At 49.4% G+C, this 19847-nt stretch overlaps 6 protein-coding genes across 6 annotated transcripts; 5 read left to right on the top strand and 1 right to left on the bottom strand.

The window, feature by feature from the left end:
• Positions 1–115: 115 nt before the first annotated feature.
• Positions 116–6866, top strand: AKAW2_12034A (type I iterative PKS; the record flags this gene model as incomplete). Its single annotated transcript, XM_041684585.1, has 13 exons — positions 116–639; positions 714–1227; positions 1288–1411; positions 1486–1598; positions 1654–2089; positions 2150–2599; positions 2659–4790; positions 4855–4951; positions 5006–5031; positions 5096–5959; positions 6030–6317; positions 6379–6453; positions 6522–6866. 13 exons carry the CDS (start codon positions 116–118, stop codon positions 6864–6866), a joined length of 5988 nt encoding a protein of 1995 aa, XP_041538754.1.
• Positions 6867–7023: 157 nt separating this feature from the next.
• On the top strand, positions 7024–8356 carry AKAW2_12033A (beta-ketoacyl reductase; the record flags this gene model as incomplete). Its single annotated transcript, XM_041684584.1, has 2 exons — positions 7024–7410; positions 7469–8356. The coding sequence occupies 2 exons, from the start codon at positions 7024–7026 to the stop codon at positions 8354–8356; spliced, it is 1275 nt and encodes a 424-aa protein (XP_041538753.1).
• Positions 8357–8889: 533 nt separating this feature from the next.
• Positions 8890–9117, bottom strand: AKAW2_12032S (uncharacterized protein; the record flags this gene model as incomplete). The annotated part of the gene is made up of 1 exon (XM_041684583.1): positions 8890–9117. The coding sequence occupies one exon, from the start codon at positions 9115–9117 to the stop codon at positions 8890–8892; it is 228 nt and encodes a 75-aa protein (XP_041538752.1).
• A 4144-nt stretch (positions 9118–13261) lies between these two features.
• Positions 13262–13819, top strand: AKAW2_12031A (LysM peptidoglycan-binding domain-containing protein; the record flags this gene model as incomplete). The annotated part of the gene is made up of 1 exon (XM_041684582.1): positions 13262–13819. The coding sequence occupies one exon, from the start codon at positions 13262–13264 to the stop codon at positions 13817–13819; it is 558 nt and encodes a 185-aa protein (XP_041538751.1).
• Positions 13820–15289: 1470 nt separating this feature from the next.
• On the top strand, positions 15290–16336 carry AKAW2_12030A (uncharacterized protein; the record flags this gene model as incomplete). The annotated part of the gene is made up of 1 exon (XM_041684581.1): positions 15290–16336. The coding sequence occupies one exon, from the start codon at positions 15290–15292 to the stop codon at positions 16334–16336; it is 1047 nt and encodes a 348-aa protein (XP_041538750.1).
• Positions 16337–16631: 295 nt separating this feature from the next.
• AKAW2_12029A (HET domain-containing protein) lies at positions 16632–18852 on the top strand (the record flags this gene model as incomplete). Its single annotated transcript, XM_041684579.1, has 2 exons — positions 16632–17085; positions 17141–18852. 2 exons carry the CDS (start codon positions 16632–16634, stop codon positions 18850–18852), a joined length of 2166 nt encoding a protein of 721 aa, XP_041538749.1.
• Between the last annotated feature and the right edge of the window lie 995 nt (positions 18853–19847).

Raw genomic sequence — 19847 nt, 5'->3', positions numbered from 1 at the left:
TGTCATATGAAAGCCGACAAACATATACCATTCCATTGAATCATTGAAATCAAGAACTTAAACTATCCATTTTGTGAAAACACTTGTTGCCTCTTCCAATTCACCTTCGACCAAGATGGGCAGCATTGCAACCTCTGAGACGGCCACTTCCTGCCCACTAGCCATCGTAGGGATTGGGTTGAGGCTCCCCGGAGGAGTAACGAACGACTCTGAATTCTGGGACCTTCTCGTGAACAAGCGGTGCGCTCGTAGGGAACTACCCGCAGACCGGTACAGCATCGATGGGTTCTACAGCGAGTCGGGAAAAAGCGGATCGGTGCGGTGCAAGTATGCTTATTGCCTGGATGAAGACATTGGCAAGTTCGACGCGGAATTCTTCAACATCTCCCCCATCGAGCTGGCCAGAATGGACCCACAGCAACGGCTACTACTGAAGGTGGTCTGGGAATGCATGGAGAGCGGAGGTCAGGTCGACTGGCAGGGCAAGGACATTGCGTGCTTTGTCGGAGTCTTTGGAGAAGACTGGCTGGATATGACCCGCAAAGACTATCAAAATTTGGGCCAGGGTCGGGTTGGTGGCACAGGTGACTTTGCCATTGCCAATCGCGTCTCTTACCACTACGACCTCACAGGGCCAAGGTACGTTCTAGATAGGGCTATGGTGTCATGCCCCGTTGATGACGCCATGTTGCTGACACGAATTATTGCAACAGCTGCACAGTTCGAACGGCCTGCTCCTCATCTCTGGTCGGACTTGATATGGCTCAACGTGCCATTGCAACAGGGGAATGCTCATCCGCCATCGTGGCAGGAACCAGCCTCCTCCTCACACCAACTTATACAATTGCCATGACTGAAGAAGGAGCACTCTCTCCAGACGGAATGTGTAAGACGTTTGACGCCTCTGCAAATGGATACGCTCGCGGTGAGGCAATTAACGCTATCTATGTAAAGAAGCTTGAGGATGCAATTCGTGACAATGACCCCATCCGCGGTGTTATTCGGGGAACGGGGACAAACAGTGATGGGAAAACTCCAGGATTATCCACTCCCAGCGCCGAGGCCCAAGCAGCGCTCATCCGGAAAACCTATGAGCAGGCTGGAATTTCAGACCTTGCTCAGACGGGCTATATCGAGGCTCATGGAACAGGAACCGCTCTCGGAGATCGAATCGAGGCTGGGGCGATTGCCAACGTTTTTGGTGAAAACGGGATTATTATGGGCGCGGTACTATCCATCCTTTTCTCAACAGTCTTAAGACTTGCCATTGACCGCGTTTGCTTGTAGGTGAAACCCAATCTCGGCCATTCTGAGGGTGCCTCCGGACTTACCGGCCTGATCAAAGCTGCGCTGGCTCTCGAGCGCAGACAGATCCCGCCAAACATTCACTTCAGCACACCCAATCCAGGCAGTACGAGAAGACCCTCCAATCCCTCTATTTCATTTCAATCCCCGATACTGACAATCATTACTGTGATGATCCAGTTCCCTTCGAGGAAGCCCAACTCAGAGTGCCCACTGAAATTACCCCCTGGCCAGCAGACCGCATGGAAAGGGTCAGTGTCAACTCCTTCGGTATTGGCGGCGTCAACGCGCATGTAAGTCACCCGAAGGTCAGCTTAGACAGTTCTGTGCATTCTCTAATCCCAGTAGGCCATTGTCGAATCCGCTCCATTCCATGTCAGGGGCGTAAAGAAGAACAAAGACAGCAAAGGGCGCCCATATGTCCATGTTGTGTCTGCTGACAGCATGGAATCCCTCAGTGCCCGAATTAACGCCACAAAGGAGTATCTGGCTACCAGCCAAGCCCCCGCAATCGACATCGCATACACACTTTGTCAGCGTCGAGACCACATGATATGTCGAGGCTTCGTGACAAGTGATGACGACGGTCAGCCTGCGCTGTCGGATGCGCGCAGATCCCCTGCGAAGTCCCCAAGCCTGGTCTTTGTCTTTAACGGGCAAGGCGCGCAATGGGCAGGTATGGCAGCCGAGCTTCTGCAGGCTTTACCTTCCTTCCGAAACAGCATAGAAAGAATGGATATAGCCTTGCGGGGGTTGGAGGATCCCCCATCATGGACAATCTCAGGTATAACCAATGAACCTAGCCACCCTGGTGCAAGGGCCTATGCTAACTAACAGCAATCAGAGACTTTGGCTGATGCAGCCGTCGGATCCTGGACCGGCAAAGCAGAGTTCGTACAGCCTCTGTGCACAGCCCTCCAAATTGGCCTCGTGGACCTATTCGCCGAGTGGAACATTCGGCCAGCCACAGTAGTGGGCCATTCTAGTGGAGAAATAGCTGCAGCGTATGCGATGGGGAGCTTGACAGCAGAAGAAGCGATTGTGGTTGCTTTCTACCGCGGGAAGTTGGCCAGCTCACTCCCGGTTGAAGGGGCCATGGCTGCCGTTGGTTTGAGTGCCCAGGAAGTTGAAACGTTTTTGGTGGAGGGAGCAGTAGTTGCCTGCGAGAATAGTCCTCAGAGTGTGACTATCTCTGGCGATGTGGACAAGGTCGAAGCTGTCGCCGAGAGAATCAAACTTGCACGGCCGGAAACCTTCTACAGACGCCTTCAAGTTAATATTGCATACCATTCCCGTGAGTTTCATGCCTGTTATATATACATGTATTTGCCCACTGACGCTCGCGGCAAATAGATCACATGAGAGCCATCGGGGAGAAATACAGGGCCATCCTCGAAAGATACGTTGGAACTCATCCCCCCCTTCCATATTCAACAGTGACCACAGATTCTGAATCGGGTCCGCCTCAGCTAGACGCTGCGTACTGGCAGAAGAACCTGGAGTCCCCCGTGCGCTTCTGTTCCGCGGTTGAGTCCTTACTCAAGGACGAAGAAAGTGCGGTGTTCCTCGAGATCGGGCCGCACTCAACACTGGCCGGTCCCCTCCGGCAGATCTTTTCATCTAGTCGATCGCCGGCGAATCCCGTTCACGTTTCCTCACTGGTCAGAGGAAAGGACTTGGTGGGCAGTTTGATGGCCACGGCGGGCCATATCTATACTCTTGGTTTGGACGTCAACCTCGGTCGTGTCAACGGAACTCGGGACGAGACAGTTCTCACAGACATGCCACTTTACCCTTGGCAGGAACGCACCTCATACTGGGAAGAAAGCAGGGTCACGAAGCAGTGGAGGCTCCGGAAATTTCCGAATCATGAGCTTTTGGGGTCGCCAGTGCTGGAGGCCAGCGATTTGGAGCCTGCGTGGAGAAATATTCTGCGACTGGAGGATGTGCCGTGGCTGGAAGATCATAGGGTCGGCGGTGACATTGTCTTTCCAGGTGCTGGATATGTCGCTATAGTCGGAGAAGCCATGCGAAGGATAACTAGCATACCCCAGTATACTGTCCATCGGCTGCATATGAACAATGCTTTGCTTCTTCAAGCAGGGACTCCGGTGGAGCTGATAACCAATCTCAGACCGGCAAAGATCACCAGCGTATCGGACTCGGCGGCTTTTGAGTTCACGATTTCTTCCTTCGTCAACGATCACTGGACGAAGCATGCTACTGGCCTGGTAAGGGGCGGACAGTGGAAACCAAGAGATGATTGTCGTCTTGGAGATTCCTTGCCCCGCAGAATCAATTCGCTCGTCTGGTACCGCGCTCTTTCCACCCTTGGCTTGACGTACGGGCCAACCTTCCAGGGTCTGGAGGATATTACGGTGGATCCGACGGGTGGCAATGCAATTGCTACAGTGAATGACAAGTTCGCGGATAGCGAGTCTTATTATCACATTCATCCCACCATCATCGACCAGTGTCTGCAGCTGATGATCCTGGCAAAATGTGGCGGAAAGCCACGCAAGATCGAGCGTCCAGTGGTACCAAAGACAATCACGGAGCTTCAAGTCGCACCCGCAAGCGAAGCTGTCCGTATCCAGGTATCTGTTGGTGCAGCAGAGGGCGATGCACTTGATGGGCGCATAGTGGCCTTTTCGAATGGGGAGCCTGTTCTCCAGATGCAGGGCTGTACATTCAGTAGCCTGGATATGGCGGAGAGGGTTGACGATCTGGCGGCAGTGGAGATGAAGTGGGCTCCTCATATCGACCTCGTGCCATATCAGGACCTTTTCCAGGTGAAGTCTAGCAAGAACAATGCGATTTTGCTGGAACAACTCACCGTTCTCTGTGTCCTCGCAACTCACGAGCGTCTTCGATCCACCGATATCCTGATCGATCATTTTACCAAATATAAAAGCTGGCTTGAAACGGAGACAACGCGGATTACCAATGGCGAGTACAACCATATCATCCCCGAGGCTCGTGATTGGGCAGCATTGGACTCGCAACAACGCCTTTCCCTCATCAAAGCAAGATCAGTGAATGCAGTGGAAAATGAGCAATCAGCACCTCTGAGGATGGCCGTGGAATCCATATTCGAGAACATTACGAGTCTGGCGACGGGCGAGATTGAGCCACTGGAGCTCCTGACGAAAGATAATGTTCTGTCAAACTTATACGCCTCCAAGAAGCAGATAGAATCTTTCTTCGCCACGATGGGTCACACCAGGCCTACCATAAAAATCCTCGAGATCGGCGCAGGGACTGGCAGTACAACAGCCAGAGCTCTTAAGTCGCTTGTTACCAATGCCGGCATGCGCATGTACTCGGAGTACACCTTTACCGACATCTCCCCGGGTTTTTTCGCCAGAGCGAAGGAGCAATTTCAGAGCTACGAACAGGTGAATTACCGTGTTCTCGATATTACCAAAGACCCCGAAGAGCAAGGTTTTTCATCTCACAGATTTGACCTGATCATCGCCGACAATGTAAGATTCCTCCTCTCCACTGTCACCCTTCTACTCTTGTGTGCACTGGTTTATGATAATGCAGGTCTTACATGCAACGCCTTCGCTACACACAACTCTATGCAATGTTCGAAAACTGCTTGCACCCGGCGGTAAGCTCTTTCTTCAAGAGCTTTGCACAGGTGAGCTTCAATAATCGAAAGGTTCTTTCTGACGTGCCGCTCACAAAATGCCAGAGATGCTTTTCATGTCCTTCATTATGGTAAGTTGAGAAGAAACTGTTTTAAAAAAAATCTCATTCTCTCTGTACTAATAGCATGTGGCAGGGTACACTTCCAGGGTGGTGGTTGGGCAGCGAGGACGGACGCAGCACCAAGCCCTATGTCCCCGTTCAGAGATGGGACGAAGAGCTCCGGAAGGCCGGATTCAATGGAGTTGACTCCGCCGTCTACGATGATGAAGAGCCCTACCAGGTTAATGCTTACATTATCTCCTCTCCAGCGGCGGACGAAGGAGCCTCTGCCCGCTCACCGATTACCCTCCTGTATCACTCCAAGATTAGCGACGCAGCAAGGAATATCGAGCGCAGCTTTATTAAGATGGGCTACGATGTTTCCTGGCAAAAGCTGGGCCAGGATATGCCGACAGGGCAACTTGTGGTTTCCTTATTGGACCTAGAAAGCCCCTTCTTCCACGAAATCAATGGCCAGGATTGGGACGCCTTCGTTGCCTATACTACCTCGAGTGAGTTTGAAGGAATGGTCTGGCTAACGAAGAACTGCCAGATGCACTGCACCGATCCACGCTATGCACTAGTGTTGGGAGTGGCGCGGAATCTCCGGTTCGAAATATCGGTTGATTTTGTGACAGTGGAAGTCGACGACCTTGCTTCCCAAGAAGCCACGGATGGTTTGTTAAAGACTGTAGCAAACTTTCTCGCGCAGAAGAAGCGAGAGGGAGCGGAGATTGACCCTGAATACGCGGTCGCCAACGGTACAGTACATGTTCCCAGATATTTCCCATACTCGCCAAGTGAGCACGCAGAGGAACCGGAAGAGGGCACTGGAAGAAAGTTATTCATTGAGAAGAATGGGTCGCTCGACTCGTTGGCTTGGATACAGACTCATACAAGAGAACTGGGCGACAACGAGGTTGAGATTCGCTTGGAGGCTATTGGGCTCAACTTCAAGGTGGGCAGAGCCTACACGGGAGTTCATTGTCGAGCAATTTTGAAATGCTGACTATCATTTCTGCCTTCAGGATGTGCTCATTGCAATGGGCGTAATCCCTGGATCGAAGACCGCACTGGGACTCGAAGGGTCAGGAACAGTTGTCAGGACCGGATTTGGGGTTACCCGAGTTCAACCAGGCGATCGAGTAATGACCGGGGCCTCAAGAGGATGCTTCTCAACCAGTGTGATTACGGCAGAGAATCTCTGTGTTCGTATTCCGGACAGCCTGAGCTTTGAGGACGCTGCCACTATCCCAAGTGTGTTTTTAACCGCGATCCACTCTCTGATGGAGCTTGCCAAGTTGCAATCAGGAGATGTAAGTTTTGCTACTAGTAGTTGTCTATTTTCAGTTCTCTCAAGCTGACGATCTTTCTCAGACTATTCTTATTCACTCGGCTTGCGGAGGCGTTGGCCAGGCTGCTATTCAGCTTAGTAAAATGATCGGGGCCGAGGTTAGTCATATGAGATACCGAAGTAATAGCTCCAGATTTAGGGATATTTTGAAGCTCATTGGATATAGATTTATACCACCGTTGGGAGCGAAGAAAAAGTTCGGTTTCTCATGGAGAACTTTGGGATCCCGCGATCCCGGATCTACAATTCACGAGATGCCAGCTTCGCCGATCAGGTCCTTCACGACACCGAGGGGAGAGGAGTCGACGTGGTGCTGAACTCCCTGTCTGGAGAGCTGCTTCACGCATCCTGGCGGTGCGTTGCCAGCTTCGGAACAATGATAGAACTTGGCAAGCGCGATTTCCTTGACTACGGAATGCTCAGTATGAACGAGTTCGCAGACAACCGGAATTTCTCCGGTGTTGACCTATCCGTGTTGATTGATCGGAAGCCGCAGGTGATCCAACGGTGAGTGGGCATTTCGCGCAAGTGGCAGGCCCATGTACTAATCATTTAATAACACCAGGTACTTAGAGCAATGCGCAGACCTCATCATACAAGGCCATGTGAAGCCGGTCTATCCTACCCATGTATTCCACGCAGCCGAGGTCACAAAGGCATTCAGATACATGCAAGGTGGACAGCACATCGGGAAGATTGTGGTGAAGATGCCCGAGGAGCCGAAGGAGTTACCCACAAACGTCGGTCTTGAAAGCTCACCACTCTTTTTTAGCGAGAAGGCATACCTCCTTGTCGGTGGCCTGGGTGGCCTGGGTGGACTGGGTCGAGCTGTGTCGGCCTGGATGATTGAGAATGGGGCGCGGTATCTGGTTTATCTCTCTCCCACTGCGCACACCAAGCCCAGGACGGAAGAGGTATTTCGCGAACTTCAAGCTTTGGGTGGCAACACCACGCTGGTTACAGGAACTGTCACGAACATCGAGGACATCAGGCGGGCAGTGGAACTTAGCCCTCGACCTATCGCAGGTGTGCTACACATGCCAATGCTATTAAGAGTAAGGCATCCTGCAAACAAATATTATCGTGAAGTTATTGACCAATGAATCCTTGCAGGATCGATCTGTAGTGCAGATGACAATAGAAGACTGGGAGGGAGCAACCGCACCCAAAGTGCAGGGAGCGTGGAATCTGCACCAGGTCTTTGACCACAATATGGACCTAGACTTCTTCCTCATCTTCAGTTCCATTGTGGGTCATCAAGGGAACTGGGGGCAGACCAACTACGCTGCTGGAGGCACCTTCCAGAATGCCCTGACCCATCATCGCCGAGCTCTCGGGCTGCCGGCCAATGTCATTGACGTCGGCGTCATGGGTGAAGTGGGCTACGTCAGTGAGCACGCCGCAACCTTCCAGAAACTGAAGGGCGTCAACCTTCTACTCTCCGAGAGCGAAGTCCTGCAATCGATCCGGGTGGTTCTTAGTCAGCACCGTGCTGCAAAAGCCGCCGGGGCCGAGAGCTCAGGTGGGATCGCCGACCTCCTTGTCGGCTATATATCCCAAACAAGGGGACTCAACGGCCTTGCCAAGGATGACGTCCGAGTGAGCGTGCATCGCAACCTGAACACATCTCGTAGGAGCGGTCTGGTCTCGGGCGACAGTCCCTTGAAACAATTCCTCAACACGGTGGCTGCCAACCCCGAGGTCTTGCGCGAGGACTCGAGCCTCGAGATTGTTACCAACGAGATTGTGAATATGCTGTGCTCCATCATGTCATTGCGCAAGGAAAGTATGGATATAACCTCCTCGTTGACTGCCCTAGGCCTTGATTCCCTGGTCAGTGTCGAGATACGCAGATGGTGGCGTCAGAACCTTGGGCTTGAAATCAGCGTGCTGCAAATCTCCTCGCTGGGTTCCGTACAGCAGCTAGGGGTGCTAGCTATCGATTCACTTCAGGAGAAGTACCTAGGAGGTGAGGGACAGCACAATTCTTCTGAGAAGTAAATTTTTTCCGCCGAACATGCATCCCTCGACGCCCGGTTTAGGAATAAAGAGCCAGAACGACATTCTACTTGGCGTTTACAGCATGGATGGCAGGCAGGTATGGGGAGGTCACTCCGCAGCAATGGGACCTTTGAAGTAGTGGTCGGTATAGAATGAACATACAGAAATTCAAGAAGGAAAACAAAAAAACAACCTTTTCTCTTCGAAAGCAGGTAGACCATAACCAAGAGAAAAATCTATATATCTATATATCAATATATATATGTCTAAAAGGTGGAGTACATCTGCGCCTAGTAATGTAATGCTTCCTATTGACCAAATCAAAGTTGCTGGGATCAGACAGAAACAATTGCAACCCCCAAGTTGCAAACTCCATTGGAACCATATCTGGCAGGAGTGACGAGCAATGGTCAGATTCAGTTACATCGTTTCAATTATCGAGCCTGCCAGCTGTGGACGATCTGATATCGCCTTGTGTGATGAAACAGTGTAGAGTAAATTGCAATGTCAGAAGACACGCACTCACACCCCAACTATAAAGACTGGTTCTTACTTTCCCACATAGAGGTCTTCCTCTTGTCCCCAATACTCACGGTCTCATCTTGCAGCCGTACGGGGTTCTGGCCGAGCGTTTCAATCTCCTCCCGAGTGAGCCAGAACAGTGGTGTGTCATTGTATTTGTACCACTCAGCATCGTTCTCTGGTCCTGGTTCTTGACGGGCGATGGACGGATCTGGTGGCGGTAAGAGAGTGCTGTTCATCGTCGCTATGCGCTGGGGTAGCTCCACATCATCAAGAATTGGTGCTATCACAAGTCAGTGCAAGATGACAGTTTGAATATACATTCAAGCATACACCAGTGAAGACTTCCACGCAGAGCTGCGTTCTTCTCCGAGTTCAAGTACGTGTCAAATGACACGGCGAGAAGTAAATAAAGGATGACAGCGGTAAAGAATACAGTGCTGATCAGGCAGATATTCAGCTCTGGTGGCTTTCTTCTGTTTCTGCTCTGGCACTGGCAGGTTGTAGATAAATGATTGTCGCCTATAGTCTTATCGACCTCGTGAGGTAAAGCTTCATATCGTCTCTTGGAAAATCCGCTGCTGATTGTTCGGAACAGGCTCTTGCTGCTGTTGTTCTGCTCGCGTTTCAACTGCGGATGGTCATTGAACAAGTATTCTAGGAATTGTATTGAAAAGATTGAACAAGCCCGAATTCAGAGCGAGAGAAACATAGATCGAGACTGAGTGTCGCAGCCACTCACCACCATGGCGTCGATCACTGCATATGTGTGAGTAACGAGGTGTACTGCATTTCAAGGGGTTAGGTCTGCGCATATCAATTACCCGGAAGATTATTCCACCTGATTCGCGTCATGTACACTGACATTTGCCCCTTACCCCCTGTCAGCCGGGTTCTTGTCTTGGTGGGAAGCAAGGGAAGGCTGCAGGCAGACCAAACAAATCTCCATATAGGGAAGAGAAATCTAAGTCAAACATCACTCCTTGCAGATGTTATCATACATCTCGCCAGTGATACCCTTTCCTAGACTGGTCTACAGTCGCGGTCACATAATGGAAGAGCACTTTGAGAATATTTACATCAGGCAAGGCGGACATTCCTGGATTCATCCCTTGCTACTCAGCGACTCGAATCGTTTTAAGGTGTTGGTATACATACTATACCCGTTCTCACCGCAAATTTCGCCTTGCATATCAACGGAAGACAGGCACTCGACTACCCCAACCATGAAATATAGCAGCCCATCGACGAGTGCGGGGATAGTACGTCAGTATGTTCCGCGGAGCTGATCAACTTTGTGGCATACAATTGCATTGACGCTCGGTGCCAATAACCATCTCTAAATCACACACCGCGTCTTTTTCCGCCGGACGGCTAACCACACCAGGGAACCCTCGCCTCTACGTAATGTAACGTATTGGCTCATCATATGTGCGTCCTCAAAGGTTCTTCGCGCTCATTTGTTTCGTGTAGAATGCAACACAAAGATGTTGTCAGTGGCAATCACTCAACCTTTGCTGGGTTTCGTCGTGATAATCCAGATGCACTGTCATTATACAGAGGACATATACACTGATCATTGCTTCCACGGGAACCTTCATTTAATCTCTCAATCAAGCCCCTTGTGTAAATTCTCACATACAATCAACGGAGACGGAACCAATTCAGAGAACACGTCGTGGGTCACCTCGTAGAATGATGGTATAGGCAACTACATTGGCGCAGGAAGGCCAGCGTATGTTGGCGTCGTTCTACAGCACTGCGGTAAATATAAAGGCCATGGTACTCTCTTTGTATGTATCACGACTATCAATCCAGGCCATTCCCATTCCCAAACACTTGGATATCGAAACACTCGACAGTGCCGATAACTCAACACATCATGCGGCTCACCCCTATGATCCTGACCATGGCCACAGCGGCAATGGCAATCCCTCTGACCCATGACGTTAGTATTATGCATGAAGCCACATCTCATTGAACTGCGCAATAATCAGTGTGAATAAATGAACATAAACCGTGGGGAAGCCGTGGCTGAAGCACCGGAGTATAACCCTACACTTGAGCCGCATTCGTGAAGCGTCGGGTCTACCCTCCTGCATTCGAAGTCCATTCTTCCGAGCACACGACTGCTAAGAAGGACGCATAGAGATATGACTGGCAGTGCAGTGCATTCAAGCGCAACAGCTCCGCTCTATAAATCGCAGGAATTTCAACCATGTCGAGCTTTGGTCATTGAGCTTTATCGCATCCTTGACACCTGGATTTCCAAATGACCGGCTATTTTGGGCTTACGGGATCGGCTGCTGAAATCGAGGTTTCGATTCTGATGTCACTCTTTCGCACTTTACTTATTTGGTTCCAGGCTACTGAGGCGATTAAAGTTAATCCTATTGAGTGCTGCACCATTAGTTTATGAGTCGCAACAGATAGAATGGAACCAATTTTGACCAATTCTCTTCTAGTCAATTCACCAGTAAGCACCGGGCCACGACAGAGCCATCATAGCATTGTTAGTATCTCTTCATGTCCTGGACACCTTAGAAAACTTGCAGCAATGAATCAGCGTGGTGGGTATGAATGCCTCGTTACATGTTACAACTTAAATAACCGAGACATTTGAGCCGCCCAACTCACAGTCAAAACCGCAAAAGTGGACTGCCTCCCTCACCCAATTTGATTTCAGGATATAATTGTGCCAAATTATTGACTACATAGACCTTGGAGTATAAAGCCACACCCAATACTGCTGGGAGAGGGGGCAGCTGAGACCTTCGCAAAGTAAGTGCAGTCTGGAATGTCGGGCGAATGGGCGAGATATTCCAGTAGATTATAGTCGGTATCGTGCCCGATATCCCTAGCTTATAGGAGGTACTTCACAACCAGATAAACTCCGACGGGCCAACATCTACATGCTTGTGTTGTTCCCAATGTGCGAGGCCGATCTTCTGTATACGGAAAATAATAGGGTTATCTAGTCGACACAGCATAGAGATCGCAGTGAGCAGCAACATAGCATCAATTGACAATAACAGAAACACAGGAAGTAGTGAAGAATCAAATTAGGCAGTATTCGATTGAAATATTGAAATATTTCGGATACTCAATGCAACAACGAGACAGCATTAACATCGGAGTGAATAATTGAGCAACGTTACTCTGATTGTACTATTGAACGGATATTCAGTTTGCTCTTTTCCCACTACATTCTTATTGAATAGTCAATACTTAATTAAGAAGTTGTAATTGCCGTGCGCGCCCGGGCCGGCGGGTCGGGGATACGATCCCGCCCTTCGCAAGGTACCCCCGAATGCAGAATTCTGCCGGTATGAATATCCGGGGCCAGAAACGATCGGCATCCCGGCGGACCCTGGCGGCCATTGCCGGGCGGATGCCGGGGCTTATGCCAAGATGATTATAGGGTGTCATTAATCGTTATGTCTCTAATTGACTCTGTATTACTCGTTGAGTATATAATCCTCGGTTCTTCCGCGAAAATGTTGGCGACCATGTCTTGTCAATTCTATGCTCGCAATCACCCTCCCCGAAAACTACACGCCTGCCTTATCTCCGAAGTAGGCTGTCTCCGGATTGATAAGAGGGACAACAACCAGAAAGGCCGATAAGTCAATCTAATCGAAGGCCACAACATTTCAGAAGGAGCAAAAAGCAGCCCCACAATATAAATGGCTTCCTATACTCTCTTGCCTTTTCAGGCACAATATTCAGTAGCTTGCCCGCGACTGCCGGGGATTGATAGATATCGGTTCCCACTACCCTAGCGTAGCTTCTTCAACATGCATCAAACACTTATTCAGATCCACTTCATTTCACACCATAGCCGCGTCATTCATTTCATCTTCATCCAGTATGAACACCGGGATTTGCAAATATCGGGGCCCAGCCCCAGATGGCGACTAAGAAGGTACGCGGATGGGATAAGATCTTCGGCGTTGCGGGGCCGTCCCCGCGGGAAGCCATTATCTCCGAGTCTGCAATATACTTTTAAGCTTACGCGTATGAGAACGATCGCCGGCGCTCCCTGCATCGAATACCTGGTTGCGACATTGGACGCATCATCCCCAACGACCCGACCATGGAAGGGACGCAATCTCCTATATGAATATAAAGTAAGACCGCCCTCGCCCATAAATGCTATCAACTACACTCCGCTCAGCCTACAGCAAAAAAGTCACTCCCTTAACTACATTCCTTGTCGCTCTTTGAAAAATCCATTCATTTGACGTTAATCCCTCTACTATGCATTTCCTATCTCTCGCAGCGCTGCCTTTCCTGGCGTCGGCAGCCACGGCAGCGCCGACCTGCAACCGCTCCCACCTAAACAGCACCGTCGGTCTCTACACTGTCCAAGAAGGCGACACCATGGCCAGCGTCTCCAACACCGTAAACCGCGGAATCTGCGATATCGCGCGACTCAACCGCATGGCCGATGCCATGATCCCCTTCTTGACAGGGGAACAGCTACTCATCCCCCCGGAGACCTGCACTCCCGACAACTCCACGTGTCTGCTCTTCCCTAGCAAGAACGACAACTACGCCGAGTGCGTTTCCGGTGGTCCTCACACCTACTATACCGTGAAGGGTGATACTATCCGAACTATCGCCCTGAGACTGAACATCACTGTCGACGCCCTCTCCGCAACTGCTCAGGGTGGAGTCAGTGATCCTGATGCACCGGTGCAGGTGAACAATGAGCTGAAGGTCCCTCAGTGCAGTCCTAGTGTGTGTGAGGTTGAGCCGTATCAACTTATTTATGGCACCTACAAAGATCTAGCCGACAAGTTTGGCTCCACTGTGGGCCAGATCATGGCGTTCAACCCGACTTATAATCACTCGGATGTAGCTAGGGGTGAGGCTGCCGTTATTACTTTGCCCAAGAACTGCAGGAACTTGGGTGATAATGTTACTGTTATTTCTTAAGGAACAGATTTGGTCGGTGGTCCTGTAGGGAGGATGAGGTGTGGTAGGGTGTGTTTGTACATATAATTTGTACATACTGTTTGTACTAATTGTCTTTCTTGATAGAATATTCATTTAGACTATTGATTTAGTGCGTTGTAGGGGACATTTTCGCAACCACCATTGTGCTGCTACGTCTTTCCTTGTTCGTAATTAAAAGTGAGGGAGAGATGTGGTATATTCAGTCGGAAAGCCGCCAGCCACACAAAGCAAGCTTACTGCAGAAATATTTAACGTTACACCAAGGGAACTACAGTATGAGAGTGATGAAAGTGTGTGAGGGATGGGTGTTTCTCTTTCTATTCATCGATTGCCGGATTCTAACAGTGCCATTCACGGCTAGAGCCCTAAATCCAATCTGAACCCTAGTAGCTGATCTTAGCAAGAATGACGCAGAGTAGCGACTTGTGACTAGCAACGCCGCTCAATCAGAGCAATACACCATCCACCACTCATACCGAACTTCAACGAGAAGGCTGTGTATTGATCCAACGACATGTCAGCATCGCGTTCAACGATCCGTGGGAATCGAGTATGTATCCTCCGGAGGAGTAGATGTATATTGGCATCTCAAGCAAACAACATGAATGCAGCGATTCCTTCCGCCAACACTTTCACCTACTGCGGAGGGTGGGCCACTGCGTACATAGTGACGCACGATGTTGTCCTGTCCACATTTACAGCAGGTCCATCCCCTATCACACATGTCCTTCGTCAAACAATCTTCTCGAGTACAGAGTGCTCCAATGGCGGTAAAATGGCGCGTGCTGTGCTCAGAGCACGGCTTACATCGTCTGCTGCCTTGAATTGGGCGTGCTTTTGGGCAGTAGATGGTGATGGATTGCCAGACGTGGCCACAACGGTGGAATCGGATGGATGAGTAACACATTGCGCTTGGTTCCTCGCGAATAGTATTAGCTGTGGACGGGATACGCCGAAATTGGACCTTTGCTAGTAATCTTCGATAATGGGTGGGTTGGTGTTGGTACTATAATTGACCAGGCAAGATTAACATTTATATAGCGCTTGAGTGAGGAGACTAATCGTCCCTCTTGCATCGTCTTCGGAATATTGCGAAACAGGACTTTGACCCAGAAAAAGGTGACTGCCGATCATGAGAGGATGTTTGCCGTAATAGTTACAGCAATAATGTCCAAGTGTTCTGACCACTGCTAGCCTACGGTCTGGCCCTGAGCACTTCGCTGGCCTTAATGAGTAAGGGATGTGTAGAAGGAGGACTATAGATAAGTCTACAATAACCCTATCTTGTTTCAATAAGTGGTGGTGGTCGCTAGGTTGTACAACCCACCGAAAGTGAACCCATTGACCCGCTTGGTCGCCATTCGACAATATACGTGCAATCAAGCCTTCACTCCCACATACCAATCACTCTTTGCACCGAAAGTTTCCGGTCAACATATAGGACCTAAAATGACAGCCTCAAGTCCCATCTGGAGAGTCCAGGACATCCTCTACGGCAGACACGACTTGTGGGCACGGCTCGACATTGGGTGCAAAGGCAAGCGATTTCAGGTAGAAATTTGCCCTAAGAACTTCGTCAACTCAGAGTTATCTTTCACCAAGTACGCGCGATTTATCAACGATATGTTTGGCCATGACTGGGAAACCACATACAATGAATTCTATGACTGGATAGTACCACCATTCCTTCCTATTCTTGCTGAAATTGAAGCACCGCCATTGGATGGACAAGCTTCCACGCTTCGTGATTACCTCAATCCAGAAACATACTACTTTCAGCTTCACTTTATCGATGAGATAATGGAACCCCGATGCGATTATAATGCTCGAAGGACGCTGCGCGAACCGGGTGTTGACATAGGTGACTTCGCTCTTCATCCCAGCTGGGGTTGTTTCACACCAGAAATGGTACAGCAGTGCCTCAACGAGGGGGAATATAGTTATTCCAACTACCCAAGGAAGGTTTGTGTCGATGGAAAGCTGTGTTTCTTGAAAGACAACTACACGAAACGAGGGCTTCTTCGTGAGTTGGATACTTACAAGAAAATGGAAACGAAAGGACTGAGCAATAATGCGCAAGTGCGTGTACCTCAATTTATCGGCGTGGTATATGCTGCTCAGGACTGCCGTCATGTTATCGGCATTTTGATATCGTTGGTAGACTGCGACAATCTTACTCTTTCATGTGCACTACATGATGAAGTCACAATTTCGCAGCGGAGGAAATGGGAGGAGCAAGTTACTACAACGGTGGAATTGCTGCATGAGGCTGACATTATCTGGGGAGATGTAAAGCCGGACAATGTGTTGGTAGACAGGAACGAGGATGCGTGGGTGATCGATTTCGGTGGTGGTTACACGCCAGGATGGGTGGCGAAGGAGCACATGGAGACAATGGAAGGCGATAGAGACGGCCTTTCGAAAATCAAGGACAGAATATACTCACACCATGGCAGCGAAGTGGGACGAGCCTCACAAAGAGATGGGACATATTAGAGAGGGATGGATCGATTTTGAGCGGGATGTCGATTCAGAAAGCATCCAGGTATATAACCCTAGTATGTTATTCTCATTGGCATCCTGTAACACGCCTTGGGACATTGGTCTCTATTAGCCACTAGTAGTATTCAGTCCAAGTTAACTTAAATTAACGTGATTACTAAGTTAATGCAGCTAATTAGTCAGGCTGCGGAATGTGAGCTGTCACCTTGCCCCTCCGTTTCAAACAGATACCCGAGAACGCTGCTATTGAACGTGAACACATATACCCTTTTCTTCGCTACTTCCGGCAATGAAGATATCTAGTTCACTCTGCCAGAGGTGCGCAGTCCTCCAGTTCAATGACGACGAACACGGCCGCGTGGCACAAGGCCCATGGGGCAAGCCCGTGGTTATCTTTGATAAATGTGATCGGGATCCTTCAAAGGAATGCATTCTCCTGGATTATTATCTTTTTGACAATTTGCCCAATCTTCCTGTCATGTCGGCCTCTACTGCATCGGGATGTGGCATGTGCCTTGCCATGCGTGAGAAGATAGTCCAATTCGAACGCAGAGCAGATCCCAAGCACAAGAGCGTGTTGATCTACAAGTTTTCCATTTGTTACAAGTCTTATCCCCAAAGACCGTCCCATGAGGGCTTTTCTACAATGTCACATCTTGCCGTTCATTTCAAATTCAAAGGGGATCGGGATGACGACAAATCCGTATATACAGTCAGCTTTGATTTGCAGGCTGACATAGGTGGTAGGCACTTCATTAGGTATCGGATTGTTATGATACACTTCTGACCCAGTAATAGACCCATGCAGAAGCTGGCTTCGCATTCAGAGAGCACCTGTATTTCATCCTCTCTCTGATAAAGGCCGGGCCCAGTTACGCAAGCTGGCAAAGAAGTCATACAGATTATCCAGAGACCCACATCTTCCTACTCGCGTGATAGATGTTGGCTGTTGGCTGACTCGTTCAAAGATGCGCCTAGTGGTCAACCAAGGGTCCCACAAATGGGCAAACCGAGGCAAATACCTTGCTCTCAGCTATTGCTGGGGCAGTGAGAAATATGCAGCAATGCGGCTCAAGACAACTAAAGCGTCATTACGTGAACATATGAAAGAAATTAAAATGGAATCGTTGCCTAAAACAGTCTCTGACGCGGTCCTCGTTTGCCGGGCATTACGCGTGCGCTATCTCTGGGTGGATGCATTATGCATTGTACAGGACAGTCAGGATGACTGGGAGATAGAATCAGCTAAGATGGCAGAAATATACGAGAACTCGTATTTTACCCTGTGTGCCTTGCAGGGCAATTCATGCCAAAGCGGATTTCTCACTCAGCCACGGCGACACCTTATCAAAGTCCCTTTTCAGTCAACTTTAAACCCATCGATATCCGGGTTTTACTACATACACCACGTCACTGGGTACTACGATGAAGAGTATGACAAGTCTCCGCCTGAAGGCCCTTCTCAATACCCACCTCCGTCAAAATTTCTCGGTCTTGGATATCTTAAAGAATCCGCCTTCGACTGCGATCTGAAAGAAAGTCAATGGAACACTCGTGGCTGGACGCTTCAAGAAGCGTTGTGTAGCCCTCGTCTACTCCTTTTCGGCACACGAATGGTGCATATGCTTGACGTGCAATTTCGGCGCTCACAGGATATGTCATTCGATGATATGTGTCAGCCCTGGGGCCAAAATTTCCACATAGATAGAGAACACCGCGAAAGTTCCTTATCTCCGGATGGATGGCGCTGTATGATTGAAGAATATTCCACTCGCCAATTCTCTTATTCGCGTGATACAATACCAGCAATATCCGCATTGGCTAGGAAATTTTCATCACAGACGGAGGGCAAATATTTGGCCGGCATTTGGAGTGACGAGCTTGAGACTGACCTTCTCTGGGTCCCGAAAGGATTGACAACATTAGCGTCCTTCCTGACACCTCCAAAGGAGTATTTGGCCCCCACGTGGAGCTGGGCATCCCAGTCCAATCCGGTCAGTTGGCCTGAACTTTGCACCCTCAAACCTGAATATCAAATCGCATCTATGGGGACAACGACGGGCCGGGATCGATATGGGAAAGTGCACAGTGGCTTCATCTCACTGCGGACCAAACTTGTTCGGTTACCTTCATCTACAAAGATGCATCGCCGCCGAAAAGCGAGCCTTGGCGTTGACTTTCCTTATGAACTTACATCAGACGATGGAGAGTACCTTGCCCATCTTCGCTTCGACTGGACAGATCATGCAACTAATGACGATATTCTCCTTGAAGCAGGACAGGAAATTGCCCAGTTGTCCCTGGTTCTAATCTCTAGCTATTTTTGCGCACACTACGAACCGAGATATTATCATCTTGTTGGTTCATGGCGCATGTTGGGCTTACTTGTGCTACCGACAGAGACATCTGGCAACTATCGAAGAGCAGGAATTTTCCTCTGGAGAACTTGCGCGTCGGGAGGCTTAGAGCTCTGGGATGATATTGAAACGACTACTATTACGTTGGTATAGCGGGGTATTTGGGGAATATATTCACACGGCGGAGGATATATAACACGACTAGAGGCATTGCTAAGAAGGAAAGGCGATCAAAACCCTACCCAAAGTGCTGAGACATTCACTTTAGCCAGGATCAGCTGGTCCTTCGGCTCTCTGATCACAATCCCTTCCAGCCATCCAACCCATTCTCTTAAGATCTAGATAGTTCAGATCCAGTTGTTTCCTTCCTTGACAGAGAGTACCACAAACAGTTTTAAGGGATGAGGTAATCTTCGCGCGAGCTTAACCAGAATCCTATCCATTGTATTTATTACCAGCAGAAAAAAGCTGTCTACCGATTTATTGCCAACCTCCTTTCGGAAAGGGATTTTATACTCAACTCTATACCAAAAGATACCTAGCATTGCCTTCTGTGATGGCTAGTCATCCCATAGAACACGACTAATAGGTGTACTGCCCGACAACGCCTATAGGTACTGCCCCTTCTAGACTACCGGGGTTAGAATAACAGTCAGTATTACCTCGTTAAGAAATCTCAAGTCTTAGCGCAATGAGTGCCAGTTATCCTTGGAAATATTTGGAAACCAGGAAACGGCATGCTACCAAACGTGTACAATCATGGGAATAGAGAAGAAATAGACCTACCCGAGCGTCATCAGCTGCCAAAGGGGTTACTGATCTTCTTTTTCATGGCCGATGTAGTGAGACCACCGGATCGCAAGTTAGACCGAGAGAAGTAAACATAGTGCGAAAGCATGGATGAGAATACTACTCCGTCCGAACTCGGAACGGCACGTGGTACGCTACAAACATGGCACTAAGGGGCAACATAAAAGTCCAGTGGGCTCATGGTGTTACGAGCAATTTTCCGGCTGTTGGTTTTGTAGAGCAAGGAACCACTTAGAAGCCCGAATACTCAAGCTACAAAACCGGTTATGGCTGGATGTCAAGATGGCGTGCGAAGTATATTGGAGATAATTTCCGTGTGTTATTAGCCAGGAACGGCT

This window comes from Aspergillus luchuensis, chromosome 1 (genome assembly GCF_016861625.1).
Source record: "Aspergillus luchuensis IFO 4308 DNA, chromosome 1, nearly complete sequence".
Classification (NCBI taxonomy): domain Eukaryota; kingdom Fungi; phylum Ascomycota; class Eurotiomycetes; order Eurotiales; family Aspergillaceae; genus Aspergillus; species Aspergillus luchuensis.
This window is presented reverse-complemented; position numbering and strand designations above follow the sequence as displayed.